Below are 15,501 nucleotides of genomic sequence, written 5' to 3' on the forward strand. Positions count from 1 at the left end.
AATGTCGAATAGAGGGGAACGATCACATCCCTCGATCTGCTCGCTATGCCCCTACTTATACATCCCAAAATGCCATTGGCCTTCTTGGCAACAAGAGCACACTGCTGACTCATATCCAGCTTCTCATCCACTGTCACCCCTAGGTCCTTTTCCGCAGAACTGCTGCCGAGCCATTCGGTCCCTAGTCTGTAGCGGTGCATTGGATTCTTCCATCCTAAGTGCAGGACCCTGCACTTATCCTTATTGAACCTCATCAGATTTCTTTTGGCCCAATCCTCCAATTTGTCTAGGTCCTTCTGTATCCTATCCCTCCCCTCCAGTGTATCTACCACTCCTCCCAGTTTAGTATCATCCGCAAATTTACTGAGAGTAAAATCCACACCATCCTCCAGATCATTTATGAAGATATTGAACAAAACCGGCCCCAGGACCGACCCTTGGGGCACTCCACTTGATACCGGCTGCCAACTAGACATGGAGCCATTGATCACTACCCATTGAGCCCGACAATCTAGCCAGCTTTCTACCCACCTTATAGTGCATTCATCCAGCCCATACTTCCTTAACTTGCTGACAAGAATACTGTGGGAGACCGTGTCAAAAGCTTTGCTAAAGTCAAGAAACAATACATCCACTGCTTTCCCTTCATCCACAGAACCAGTAATCTCATCATAAAAGGCGATTAGATTAGTCAGGCATGACCTTCATGCTGGTCTCTCCAAAACAAACCCCATCACGCTGACTCCGCCGACATCCTTCCTCATATCTAGCATGCTACCCTCTGCAGCATTGAAAGAGCTTGGCAAGATACCCCACCCTTCACAAACTACCTCTCATGTTGCCAGCCAGTAGGCTGAGTGGTGGAGCTTAAAGCTCTCCTTTGCTTTTCCTGTGAGACATGGAAGAGTCAGCCTCCCTGCCCTTCCCCCAGGATGGTCTCTCTTTTACAACAGACTGACATAAGAAATCACCTTTTGTTTTTTGCTGATATGGTGTTGTTTGGGGGAGGAGAAGGGGTGGAGAGGGTTATGTGTTTTAGAAATTTTAGTGTTACCCTTAGCTGATCCTATGTCAAGCCACAGTTAATTTCTTCCGTCTTAATTTTTTTAAGTTTATTTGGGGGATTGGTCCTGCTTTGAGCAGGGGGTTGGACTAGATGACCTCCTGAGGTCCCTTCGAACCCTGATATTCTATTATTCTATTTTGTGTTTTAAAACATGGCTTGAATTTCCATTTGAATTAATTATTTACTAGATTTAAGGGTTTAATTTTTTTTTTAACCGTCTCCTATTTTAAATCTGCACACTTATTCCCAAGTGCATGACAATGTGTCTTTCCTTATGAGAAAGTCATCTCCTTTGTCTACGAGGAGAAATTTACTCATCATCTCTTAGCAGTGCTTCTTATCCTGGTTTCCCTCATGTTATCCTCATAATAAGGAAGCAAGATATCACAAGGTCTGAGAGATAAATTTTATCACTTTACAATAGGAAATACAAATGGTTCCTTTTAGCTGCAGTTCAGGTCCCAGTACAGACCATTCTCCCACACTATATTACTGATTTCATATTCAAAGTGGCCAGGTGAGTCATGCTGCACATTGGACTGGGAGCTTCTGACCTTTCTTGATTAGTATGTAAAGTTATTGCTCCTCGAGTTTTTTCTAACACAAGGACTCCCAGCCCTTCTTATGATTCATACTCCATTAATACACTTTGGTCTCCATCCCAAAAGATGCTAAACACCTGCAGTCCCAGTGGCTTCAGTTCAGACATTTGAGAATCATTTGTTCTTTTGCATCTGATCCTGATAAGCAACAGACAATTCCCTTGCTGTTTCAGCCCCACAGTCCAAGCGTGGTGGGTGTACAGCGCTTTGCTGGGGCCCTTTTTGAGGAAGCCCTTTTATAATTCCTGGACAAGTCAAATGAGAACAAGCACTGATGATCAAAAGGGACATCCCCTTCCTGTCCTGCCATGCACAACCTGCACGGTACTCTCGGAAATGTGTCACCTATCAAGAACTGCCACTGGGCTCCCAGCCTGCAAGGCACTGTGTGCTCTGGCTCTGAAGTCAGTGGGACTATGCACATGCTTAAAATTAAACACACCTTAAATCCTTTGCTGCAATGGGGCCAGAATGCTCAGAGCCTTGTGGGATCAAGCTCTTTGAGATCAGACAACACAGGATAATCTGAGCTCGTCAGCAGCACTATCCAGTTCCCAATGAAAGAAGGGTTAACTCAAGTTCAGCTTCCCCCTTTCCTTGTCCAGGCGCTCATGAAGTGGGTGCTTGGAAATCTGAGGTGGGAGACTGTCTTTGGGGAGGTCAGACTGCACACCCAGGGTGAACCCTAGGCTGGGGGTTTTGGTAGCTTGTTAAGTTTATCTGGCGTATTTATTTTATTGTGACCATGTTCTCAAAACACAAGACACTGCTCTTGCTATTTATTTGTTTCTGCTGAGTCATTTTAACACCTGACGATTGCAACATACATGCCTTTTCCACTCTCAGAAATCTCTTGAGCAAGAGCAGCCCCTCTCCTCTGGAGCCGGTGCAACAGAACCATTCCATGCAGTCTCGGGAAGCCTATGGCAGAGCGCCTCTCTCTCTCTCTGCATGGATCTGAGAAGCTCATGTACGTTACTTCTCAAGAAGGCAAACAATTTTTCTTCTTGTCTTCAGTTTACCATTTGTTTACATCAAAATTTATAGCCTTGACGAGGTACGCAAGAAGCCTGAACAACAGGAATGTACCGTAACCTTGTCCCAGACAGCAGATAATCAGCTTCCGGGAACAAGGAAGCTGGTAGTATTTTGTGCCTGGATAGAAATCCTCACATGGATTTATTATGAAATCTGTGATGCAATAACTTAACACAACTTTACTTGGCATTGTTTACAATGGACACTGCTATGTTACACTCATGACAGCTCATTGGCACCAGCAGTGTGGCATGGATGGAAACGAAAGCAGAATGTGTCTCTCTGGGTTGAACTTTCCAAAGCAGTCAAATGACTTGGGAGAAAAAGTCCACTGAAAGTCAATAGGACTTCTGCTCCTGCATTGCTCAGGCACTTTGAAAATGCCACCCTCTGTGTCTTCACATCCCACATAAGCGAAGTGACCCTTACCTGATTCGCTGATAGGAACTCCTGATTATTGTCATTCATTCCCATATACATGTTCTCTCCGTCAAACTGGAAAGACAAAAGGAAGTGACAGTTAGTGAAATGCAGAACTCTGTCCTTGATGGGCTTTTTGGATCCCATGCATTTCCCACCCCCTCAACATGGAGAATCAAGATCTGAGGAACAAAATAGTTATTTAAAACAACTAACTGTTTACTCAACTTCTTGCCTAGGGTTTTTGGGCCCAGGTTATAACCTCAGCTACATGAGAGTTTGAAACAGACCAACAGTACACACTCAAAAAGGAACCATCCAAACAGAACTAAAGTACTGAAAGGCACCACGGCCTACTGAGAATAACTGACTTTCCAAATCCTCCCATCTCTCAGACACCTCGTTCAGTTACCCCCAGCCCTCTCACACACAAAGCCCCTCCACGGAAGGCCATTCAGGAAAATGCTAGGCAGAATTGTTTGGTTTTGTCAGAGGGAAAGCAGGGGGATAAAAATTGCACTTGCAGCATGATGACAAGCTAGCTACACTCTTAGCTCGGCACTGCAGCACAGCTCTGGATCATACATACTTTCCAATAAAGGGAGACGTTAACGGTGATTAGAATGCCAAAGCACCGCTGTGTTAATTTTTAGAAAAATCATTAACCAACCATTTTAATCATAACCATACAAATCAAAAACCATAGACATAGTTGGAGCAAAGGTTAACCAGGCTAAGAGCTTACTAAAAATAACACTAAACCTTCAAATCTTTTATTCCTTATTTCCTTTCTCGCCACTGCTAATGGCAAAGATGTGTAAGTCAGAGCTACACTTTTTCCCATTCAGCCTTCTTCACAGTCCTGTGCCAGCAAAACTGCAACTATGTATGATGCAAAGATCATGCATTGAATGTGCAAAATTATCTTTAGCTAGGCATGATTCCTACATACTCCTTGAATAACTGATCCCAGGTTTATGAGGCCACACAAACAGACACCATCAAAATCAGGATCTTTAGCACAAATTACAGGCCTCTGCCACTAGAGCTAAAACTGCTCCACTTTAGCTATGTGTAAGCAGGCGGCTGCTAAACTGGCCAGGGCCAGCTACCCAGGAGAGATAGGGTCACGCACACGAAACCACTGTTACACGTGCATTATCCACGCATGAGACTGGCACCTTTTGAGCTGCTTGATTCAGTCAATGACATCACTATTCCTGATACCACACTTGCCTCCATGGTTACAAGACCAGGATAATCGCGAGCACTGAGTAGGAAGCTGTTTGGGAAAAGAGGCAGGTTATAAATGGGAGAAGGTATCTGTTCATCAGCAAATTGTAACCGGCAATGAGGAGGCAAGCATGGCAGTTTAAAGGGCTTTTGACGAAATAGTTAATCTCTAAAAGTTACCTGGAGAGTAGCATTCCTTTTTTCCCTTCTATTGGAAGACACAACACACCCTGCAAACCACAGTGGGCCCTGGGTCTGTTAATTCAAATTAACAAGCAGGAGCTAACGAGCTAAGCACCCTGCATTCTGAAGCACTGTTCTAGACTCTTGTTATAGGCATAAGGCCATGTCACATTGACCAGAGTCTTTATAAAATATGGAGGAGAGGTTCACTATAGGCCTATATTTGGCTAGAAGAAGCCTTAATTGCTTTGGAATGAAAATGTCTTGAGGGCACAGAGAAATCGTTTCTTCTTTTCAGTTTACGAATCTCTGGGCAGGCCTGATTCACCTTTGCATTACTCTAGTTCTGCACCAGTGTAACACTGTGGGAAATCAGACCTCATGCCCGCAGGGAACTTTCTTTGTCTATATCAGCTGGAAACTTGGCAAGAAGCCATTCCCTTTTCACTCCGGCTCTGACTGCAGCAGGTCTCCTCCCTGTGGCTGGTCAAAGATGAGTCCGTTCCAGAGGCAGCTTGAGAATGACCTGGCTACGTTTGTACGATCAGCTCAATGAGAATGTACATGCCCCCCTTGCATTCAGCACCAGACAACTAACCCAGTTACTAGACTCCAGAACCTTGGAGCTATAAAACTTTTCCTGTTAATCAGCTGGAACAGCTCTCTCAGAATCAGAACCAAAAAACCCTTCCAGAACTGTCTCTATCTCAAGGTATTGCTGGGGCAATTCCTGAGACTAAGTTCACAAATTAATTATGACAATACAATGGGATATGCCTTAAAACATTTCTGAGTTAGAGTCGGGGTATTGGCTCTAAATTACACAGTATTCTTAGCAAGAGGGGGAGAGAGTCCTGATGCCCTTACAAGCCAAAGGATGAAATGGAGATGCTTGGCCACTCTGTGTTTCTTCTGCTCCTGGCTATAAAACAGATACCAGTTGTGCATTAACTGACTGGTAAATGCCTAGTGAATTGCTCACACAAGAAAAATTAAAGAATATAAACACAGCCAGATGAAGATTATCAATCTGACTATAGACTACTAATTACACTTCAGCTTCTCAGACTTGCAACAGATTTAGCCACTGTAGTCCACGGAGTTTGGAAAGCCCCTGGGAACAGCACAGCTATATCCCCACACAGCTGTGTGTTAGGGTGGAGACACACCTTTTAATGGCCAGATTATCTCCTGGAGTCAGAGAACAAGCCAAATTAAAAGAAGCCAAATTACACAAGATGGTGTGACAACCATTAACCTGCACTGACGGTGCAGCATTGCAGCAGCTTCGTCAGGGTTAAAAGGTGAGCCCAGTGAAATGTGGGACAGATTCCCTTACAGTTAATGGTGGAGAAGAAACTCCATGAGATCAGTCACAAGAGACGATGAGCAGCTCCCGCTCCTGGTGACTTCCCGAGGAGTTCTGGGCTGGTCTCTCAGAAGTTGACCATGTGTTATTACATATAAAAATACTAATTAAAAGTACTTGTAAAATATCCATCTCCATATCTGCATGCTTTTAACCCAGTTCAGATGTAAAGCCATTATGTTTCTCCAAGTGTTAAGTTTCCCAAGCAGCCATGTCGCCCAAATACTCCACTGTCTCCCTGCCTCACCACACCTTTAAAAGGCAGAACATGCAGAAGCTGTCGGGTGGCTGGCACAGAATGCTAGACAACCTGGTAGAGAATGTTCAGACATTAGAAAGCAGTGGTGGGGCTGTTTGAGAGGGAGAAGCTCATAGGACTGGCCATTATTGATATTTATGACAAACTAACAGTATAGGGTAGGTTTCAGAGTAACAGCCGTGTTAGTCTGTATTCGGGTATAGGGTATACCCTATATAGGGTAGGTATAGGGTAGGTAGCTTCTTCACTGGGAAGGGCACTGGAGTGGGAGTGAGGAGAACCTGGGTCTGTTCCCAGCGCTGCCACTGGCCAGCTGGGGAACCTTGAATAAGTCACTTCCTCTCTCTACACCCCAGTTTCCTTATTTATAAAATGGGGATGATCATAATTCTCCACCTTTCATAAAGATCTGCAGACAAAGGGCATGAGATAGTTGCTAAGCATTCATCACTGGGGTATGCTCCACTCTTGGCTGCAGTATGCTCTCATCTACATTGTATTTGTACCAGTGTTTTGTCTGGTTTACGCCAGTGTAAGATAAGAAGCAGGGCCACAGGCTGATGACTGCCTCTGGTCTTGTGCAGGAGGACCAGGATGTAGGCAACACTGGAGATTAAACCTCATTTTGTGGATTTAAGTGGAGCATAGTCTTGTGCTGACCTTGGTCTAAGGGTGAATTTCACCCTTTCTAACCAGTTTATAAACTCCTGGAAGTCACTAAATCCAAGTAATTCCAGTGCACCAGGCCTGCAACAATTTTCTAAACCAGCATGGGCACATGCTCCCTAAGAGGGGACAAAAGGTGCGTGGGAGGGTATGGCCAGGCGTTTTAATTGTTCTCCAGATCCTTGGTTTTAATTTAAAATACAAATTTAGTCTCTAGCCATTATGGTTGCTAAGAAAACCTTGAAAATATGACCTCAATGGAACATATGCAGAGATTCTACCTGCGTTTGCAGAGGTTGCCATACTCATTGCCATACCAACGAGACCCATTGTTTCATGTTCTCTGTGTATCTACATCTTCCTATTGTATTTTCCACTGCATGCATCCGATAAAGTGGGTTTTAGCCCACGAAAGCTTATGCCCAAATAAATTTGTTAGTCTCTAAGATGCAATTTAGATTTTAAATTTTAAGATGCAATTTAAATTTGTAAGTCTCTAAGTATTCCTCGGGTTTTGTTTTGTTTTTTGATGATGATCTGGAGAGAGTCTACCGAAGTGAATAAAAATAGCTCTTTGTTTATATAGGGCATGATGGGGTGTTCACCACACACCAGAAAGGAAGGGGTTAAAAGCAGCCCTGGGAAACTGCGCAGCGAGCAACTTATTGGAGGGAGGCTGCACGGAAAAGCCAATCAGGGCCCAGTGAGCTCACACAAAAGGAGCTGCAGGACCAGAATGAGTCTGTTGGTGTAGGGGAGAAAGGATTGTGTTTCTAGTGGGCTGCAGGAAGGTAGCACCTTGGACAGAGCAGTTGCTGGCAGGGACCAGGGGGAGCAAAAGAGAGCTCCTGGCTGGCTGCTGGGATGTGCTGCGTGGAGGCCCTGAGAAGAGGATGACGAAGGTGCTGGAGCCACAGGGAAGTCGCCCAGGGAATTGAAGCAGCACTGCCAGAGAAGTCAGAGAGTTGCAGCAAGAGGCTGCTAGCCACATGGTCCCTGGGCTGGGACCCAGAGTAGCGAAAGGGCCCGGGTCTCCCCGCCCCACTTCCCACTGGGGAAGTGTCTGGACTATAGAACTGGGAGATGCTCTTCTATCCCAGATGGTGACACGGCCAGAGGGCCAAGTCATGAAGAGGAAGCTACGATTCCTGGACTTAGGTGGCTCTGCAGGTGGAGAAGATGGTGGGACAGGCACCACTAGAAGGGGGCGCGCCAACCGAGAGAGCTAATCCCCGAGACGGCCAACTGAAGGTGCTCTAGTGAGTGAATTCCACCACACGGTGAAAATAAAGCATAGTGGAAAGGAGAAAGATTTCACTTACTGGAGATATTGTCACCACGAGGTCGTCATTTCCTCTGCACACCACACACACTGGTAAAGCCATGCTGCTAACAGCCTGTAGAGCGGACTGAGTCTAAGTGCTCAAACCACACCCTGAATTTAGCCCTGATGCAAGCAACTTCATTAAAACGCAATGGCCCAGACTTCAAACTCCATCCCATCCGTGTAAATCTGGAGGAGTTCCACTGGTTTACAGTGATGTAACCGAGATCAGGATCTCGGTCTGGTGGAGCTGAACTCTGACAGCAGGGCCTTCAGAATGCAGAAGATGAAGTCTGCTCTCGTTTACACCAGTGCAGAGTGGGTATAAAGTGCTACCACATCAGAATAGTAGCTGTTTCACACCCACTTTGTGCCAGTGTTAATAACGACTCAGCCCCAAAAAGACATACTGCCTTCTAGAGGCTGGGGTTCTGGCTATTCAAGCTGTTTGGCATTAGCAGAATTCAGAGACCAAGAGCCTGGTTCTGAGCTTATTTAGGACCAATTCCAGCAATGGGATCAGCTAGCTCAGACCCTTATGTCTGCATAGAAAACCATTGACACAGTGGTGGACCAAAAAGGCCCGCTCCAGCTGATTCCATTGCAGGATCGAAGCCTTGCACTGGTGAAAATCAATAGCACAAATACATTTGGCAACACCCCAGACATTTGAAAGCTACCGCGCCATGGGTGCGCATATTTGGATGCTGAAGGCGAATCACATGACAAAGCACTTTGACAAGCAGCTCCATGTATATATTTAACTTTTTCTACTGGGGAAATTATTTCTACCACTGAAACAAATCTGTTATTCTAACCGTAGAAATTCTCAGCAGTAGAAAAACTAAAACTCTTTCCAAAGTGACAGTATCCTTACTGTCCTATAAATATATATAAACTGTACAGATCCATCTCCAGTATCTTTTCACACACACATGCTGCTCACTTTTCCACCCATTTAAGGCCAAATATTTTACAAACTCAGGATAAGAGCTATTTGCAGCACCTCTTCATAGGAAACCTACAGAAAATAGACCTCATTTGGAAGTTGATTTTATATACAAGTCTTTCTCTGGAGCAAATTCAAAATAGGAAAAGCTCTCTCTGCATCATTCTATTTGGCAGAACAAATTTGTTTTATTGCTTTATACCATTTCCTCCCATCCCCCACTCCTTCATAATAACTATAATGAATCCTGTCCTGAAAATTACTGGGCCACTGATTGCCAACCTGAGCAGTGAGGCTGAAAATCAAGACTCAAAATGCAGTGGAAACTTCGGAACTTCCCCATTGCTGATTAGATTTTTTTTCCCCTCCAGGCTATAAGGGTGCAAACAAATTTATTAGAAATTCTCAAGTCAGGATATTTTTTCAATTAGATGTTTGCCACTTATGCACTAGCCAGGTAGAGCAGATAAATAACGTGCTCTCTTGCTCGCTCGCTCTCATCATTATCATTTTGCCACAAAATGCATTTGAAAACAAGCAGTCCCATTATTCCACACTGATTTACTGCAGAAAACAAACATTTTAATATTTGCCTTTTGTTGCCGTTATTTCCTCCCATTTCACTTTGGAGTAACTCCTCATGCATGTCAGAATTCAAATCCATTTCCAGATCTGAGAGCCTACAGTCATCATACTCCATCTCTAATAAAAATCGATCTGGCTCCTTTTTGAATGATCTAGGCACGCTGAGAGCTGGATATAACTTTCTCCTAGTCCTCTTTAATTTGAAAGAAATGTAGTCTTGTTCTATTGTTTTAATCATTCTTCTGCTCTTTTTTAATTATTTTATAATGGCCACTGTTTGGTAAAAACTATATTAAATAAATCAATGGGTGGGGCTAATTCTCACCTTTGTTAGTCATTTACACCCATGTAAAGTGAATGCAAAGTAGATGCAAATTGTAATCATAATGATTTGGTAGCATTGTACATCCAAGGCGTGAATGACAATGCCAAGCAGTGAACAATGCGGCCCTGTGTATCTAAACTTGGAAATGAGGGGTTTCTTTTTATGTACCCTGGGCCTGATTCTTATCTGACTTGCACTGGTGTAAATTAGTAGTGTCTCCACTAAAGCCAATGGAGTGATTCTGGTGTAAGTGAGATCAGAACAAAGGCCCCTATTTTTAAGAGAACCCATTTCTACACAAGCCCAACTGAGATTTGCCTTACAAAATCAACACGAGATTTAAACAGCTAGATTCATCCATCCCAAAAATTTCAGGAGAAAAAAGCCAAAATACCCTGGAACCCTGAAATGTAAAACATATAAACAAAGAACATATAATAGGTGTTTCAGCTGTGCTGGCCACATTTACTCCCACTGTTTTAATTTTGGAGTCAATGTATATTAAGTATGAGGCACACCCATCTCAGAGAAGAGGTTATAATCCTACTGACCTGTGGAAGATTTCCAGAATTGAGCTCATGGGGCCTGATTTTCTATGGCTTTGCAACATGTGTGGCCATTTCCACCTTTGCAGCATGGCTGTAAAATGCTACCACCAGTGGGACTGAGTAGAGAATTCTGATTTGTTAGCACAAAGGGTGCAAATGATGACAAGACGTAAAGCAGTGGAGAACTGGGACCACTACCAAAATGGGACAGTGGGCTTGATTCTGCAAGCCTTATTCAAATGAGCAGCCCCCCTGAAATCAACTGGGCTATTAGCACAAAGACTGTATGCCCGGGGAAGTGCGGCAGCATCACACATGTTGTCAAGTACTTTAGGTCCATAACTCAACCTATATGAAGACTGTTCTAGTCCGTTAGGAAATGTCTTCCAAATGCTAGGTACCTTGCCTTTTTTTAGTCCAATTTGTCATGGAGAATGTACAAAAATGTCCATTCTCTTAATTCAGCTCTTCCCAAGGAAAGTGTAATTTGCACACCAGCAGCAATGCCTGGGGGAGCAACCTATACCTGGAACAGAATTGGCATTTTTTTTTTAAATTCTTCTTTGGGTTGGCTTTTGTCTACTTGTTGTTTTTGCAGTATGATGGGTGTTTTGACTTATAAATGTGCCCATGGGTCACTATGGGTGCATGTTAATAGGATGAAAATGAATACAAATAATAAAAAATGAAGATGAAGCCAAAACTAAACCAAAGCAGTTGTGAGATCTTCAGTTCTACTTAAAGTATAAATGTTTGCCACTCAGAATGGACGAAATTGGTAAGACATAATTACTCATTTCCAAGCTTCTGAGAGGAGCTACCAACTCTTACAGATCACATGATGTCATAAACCTGCAACTAAGGGTAGCATAAAATCCCTCCTTTACCTGTAAAGGGTTAAGAAGCTCAGATAACCTGGTTGGCACCTGACCAAAAGGACCAACAAGGGGAGAAGGTACTTTCAAATCTGTGGGGGAAGGTTTTTGTTTGGGGCTTGGGTGTTCTCAAAGAGAGAAAGGGAGACAAAGAGAGAGACCAAGCAAGTAATCTAGCTCCTACTGAATGATACATCTAAACTTACAGAAATAATAAGTAATAGCAAGGAAATGCGTTAGAGTGTCTTTGTTTTAGCTTGTGAATTTTTCCTGTGCTAAGAGGGAGGTTTATCCCTGTTTTTTGTAACTTTGAAGTTTTACCTAGAGGGGAATCCTCTCTGTTTTAAATCTTATTACTCTGTAAAATTACCTTCCATCCTGATTTTACAGAGGTGTTTCTTTTACTTTTGTTTTCTTTATAATAAAGTTCTATTTTTTAATAATCTGATTGGTTTTTAGTGTCCTAAAAACCCAAGGGACTAGTCTGTGCTCACCTGGTTTACCTACTTGGTTGGTAGATTATTCTCAAGCCTCCTCAGGAAAGGGGTGAAGGGGCTTGGGGGGATATTTTAGGGAAACAGGAACTCCAAATGGTCCTTTTCCTGAATCTTTGTCTAACTCTCTTGGTGGTGGCAGCAGTACCCATCCAAAGACAAGGAAGGATTTATGCCTTGGGGAAGTTTTTAACCTAAGCTGGTAGAAATAAGCTTAGGGGGTCTTTCATGCGGGTACCCACATCTGTACCCCAGAGTTCAGAGTGGGGAGGGAACCCTGACACATGATATTTGGTGATTTTCTTAAAGCTTCAGCTTCTGGAGTCATGGGGTGACATGAGACTCTCAGCTTTCAATTTTAAAAAAGGAAATTTCCAGTTCTCAAGTTTGCAGAGAAAAAACTTGAAAATGTGAACCCTAAAGACTCAAAAGCCGCAAGGCATACATCTGGGTTTGTTTTTGTTTTTTTTAAATCTTATGACTTTTAGGCCAATCTTATGGAGCCTGTCTTATGCTGGTTCAATGCTTGGAATTTGCCACACCGTGACCATTTAAAAAAGAACTAACTGCAGATACAGTGTCTTTAACGAGTGACTCATGACCAGGACAGCCTAGGATAGCAGTGCCCAGAAGTCATCATCATCAGGTAGCTGTTGCATGCCCCAGGAGGAATGAACTGGGCATCTCAGGTGGTTTCTAGCATCCAGGTATCCACATCACAAGAACCTTCATCTGTTTGCCTCGGCAGAGAAGCCAGGAACCAGCTGAGTCTACAGAACGAATCCCCCTCACCTCTCTAGAGACCATCTGACACTCTGTTGCTGGCAGAAGCTTGCACTCGAGTCAACCTGTGTCTGGGTTTCAGTCTCCAAGAAGCTCAATCTAGCACCCCTGCCAGCCCTAAAATCATTAAGGTTAATGGATGAAAATAATACTGTCCAGTGAATTCCTTTCAACTGCTAGGAGTAAGCAAAGAGATCCAAAATCCCAGGTACAGAATAGTTCATGTTACAGTTAAAAAAAAAAAAAAGTTACTTAAAGAAATTTCATCAGATCATAGCGGCGTAAACGCTACTGAGATGTAAGGGAATGCATCTGATCAGGTCACGCCCAGTATGCTGGCAAACGTAACTTGTCTTTGCCAGTGGATTACAGATGTTTTTTCCATCGTGAATAGCAAACCAGAACTATTTCAAAACCAAAACTTTTTATGAAGTGCAAAATGTATCCCTCCTCAAATGCATTTCTGCCATAATATTTATAGGCCCATGTCTGCAGAACTCCTCATCCTGCAGGGTGTTGGAGTGAAACTAAGATGCCAGCTGAACAGGCTAAGCTTTATGGATGTGCTGGAATGTTACCACTAGAACAAACATCTCCAAACACTGTCAAGTGCCTATTTTGTCAACATACATTTCTGTCAAGTCATAAGGATGTGAAATATTTGCTTCTGCCCTGCCCCCATCATACTCTGCTACCCGCAGGGCCGCAAGTGTGATTTCCTATAGGAGTAATTTAACATCAGACACCTTTAAGGAATACACAACTGAGGTTAGTCTAATATCTTTAACTGCAGTTTCCCCATTAAGGTCTCTACACAACCTCTGGCCCAAAGTGATCTATTTAGCATTATTTATTTGTCCACTGAAATGCTTGGATTTCCCCTCACTTGGACCTGTCAGATGGGGTCAAAAATTCAAAAAGAGATTTACTTAAACCTCCAGAATGCTACTGCAAGGACAGCACATTTCCATTTCCCTCTAGAGCACATCCATCCAGGCTTACCACTTATTATAGTTTACCTTTCAGAGGAATATGTTGAAACGGCTACATAATAGCACAGCATGCATTAATAGTGCTATGTGCCTCGCACGGCTATGCAAGCCTTGGTGCTACAAAAGTAACCTGTCTTTTATTTATAGAGGATTTTACACGCGGTCGTTAAATATTATTATGTATGAAGTTAGAGGAAACATTGAACTCTATAGACAACAAGCAAGCAGATTACAAGAGCATCCTTATAAAGGATCAAAACTCGAAAGACAGTTTTAAAAAGCGCTTATCAGATGTATGGACTTACTGTGGGACTATCATGGTCCGATTGTCAAACCAGCCTCTTGCCTTTGAACCAAGATTTAAGGTTGGTTGTTTTTCATATCAGGAAAAAACAAATACTAGCAGGTGATGAAAACAGAGGATCATTTTATTTTCAAACAAAATGAAGTCATAACATAAGGATTTTAAAACACATTAACAGTAATTAACTTGAGAAATTATAAGAAATCAATACACAATATTTATTTTTTAAATATTTTAAATTATTTCATATTTAACAAATAGTTTACAATCATTTAAACCCTGTGTCACTCCAATACACTGGCCAGGTTTTATGAGCCCAGCTCAGAATGGTGACTAATTTTAAGTATATGAGCAGTTCCATTGAAGTCAAGTCACATGCTTAAACTTAGGCACATGCCTAAGTACCCTGCTGAATCTGGGTGTCACAGTATGGCTGGCCCTTTAACGGGAGTTGGGTCGGTGACTAATCAGCTGCCTCCCAGCTGAAGCTGACAGGCCAGGGATCAGGTGATAGCTTGAAGATCATCTGGGCCTCATAAAAGTCTGCAAGAACTCAGCCGCTAGGAGTAGGAAGGCTCCAGGAGGAGCCTGCACATCAGAGAAGAAAACCCAGTTTATATGTGACTCAGATGAATGGTCTGCAGAGTGTAATCCTGCAGGGAGCAGGTTAGGAAGGAAAAAGGAGAAAAGAGGTTAATCTCGACTCCCAGAAGGATGGCTTGTGGACTGTAAATCTGTAGGGAGTAGACAGGCCTCCACAGAAGACCCCTGGTTGGGGAGAAGCAAGAGGACTGATATGATGAACTTGAGTTATTTTTAAAAGGAAAAAGGGACTCAAATCTTATGGCTAGAGGGAGTTCTTTGGTGCACAGACCACTGAGTTAGCCCACTGGCTTACACTGAACTGTAGAAATAAATCTATACACTTTCATGGAGGAGTTTTAGTCAGCAGCAGTTGGTGGGACTGCAAAGAGCATGGCTGGTTTGTTTTGCTTTGTTTTGTTTTAAATTGGGAGGAACACCACCCTAAGTCATGTTTTTTATCATGGATGCTCTGGCTTTACTGCCTTGCCTAGAGCATCTGGTATTTATATCCATTATGGCATCTAGTGCTTAGAGCAGCAGATCAGGATCAGGCCAAATCCTGGCCAAAAAGTTACATTGGTATAAGTCTGGCGCAGACTCATTGCAATTCCAGATGAACTCCCCTGAAAGCACTGGGTAACTGAGAGCAAAATCTGGCCCTGGGTTCTATTCATGGCTCTATTACGGTCCCATCACTGTATGATCTTCATTTAGCTATGCAAATGGTGCAAAGCCCTAGAGTGGATGCAGTGAGGACTGCAACATCCCAGGAGGTGCATTGGGAGAGAACATGCCTCTTGGGACTGCTCAGTGGTATAGGTGGGGTGCCCGTGTGCAGCTGCAAGGCGGGGGGGGGGGGAGTACTGAGTCCCATCTCCGCCCCGGTCCTTGCTTGGTGATT

At 43.4% G+C, this 15,501-nt stretch overlaps 1 protein-coding gene across 6 annotated transcripts in view; it reads right to left on the reverse strand.

Annotated features, from left to right (window-relative positions):
- The window catches only part of TOX2 (TOX high mobility group box family member 2), a 258,089-nt gene that overhangs the window by 159,802 nt on the left and 82,786 nt on the right, over nucleotides 1-15,501 (reverse strand). For 5 of the 6 annotated variants that reach the window (XM_073309923.2, XM_073309922.2, XM_073309916.2 and 2 more), the window contains exon 2: nucleotides 3,136-3,201. In XM_073309923.2, coding sequence (XP_073166024.1) covers nucleotides 3,136-3,201 — 66 coding nt within the window. Of the gene's footprint in view, nucleotides 1-3,135; nucleotides 3,202-4,307; nucleotides 4,409-15,501 lie in introns of all 6 variants that reach the window. The other variant, XM_073309918.2, reaches the window with a different exon arrangement.

The sequence above is a fragment of the Lepidochelys kempii genome, chromosome 13, assembly GCF_965140285.1.
Source record: "Lepidochelys kempii isolate rLepKem1 chromosome 13, rLepKem1.hap1, whole genome shotgun sequence".
NCBI classification, from domain to species: domain Eukaryota; kingdom Metazoa; phylum Chordata; order Testudines; family Cheloniidae; genus Lepidochelys; species Lepidochelys kempii.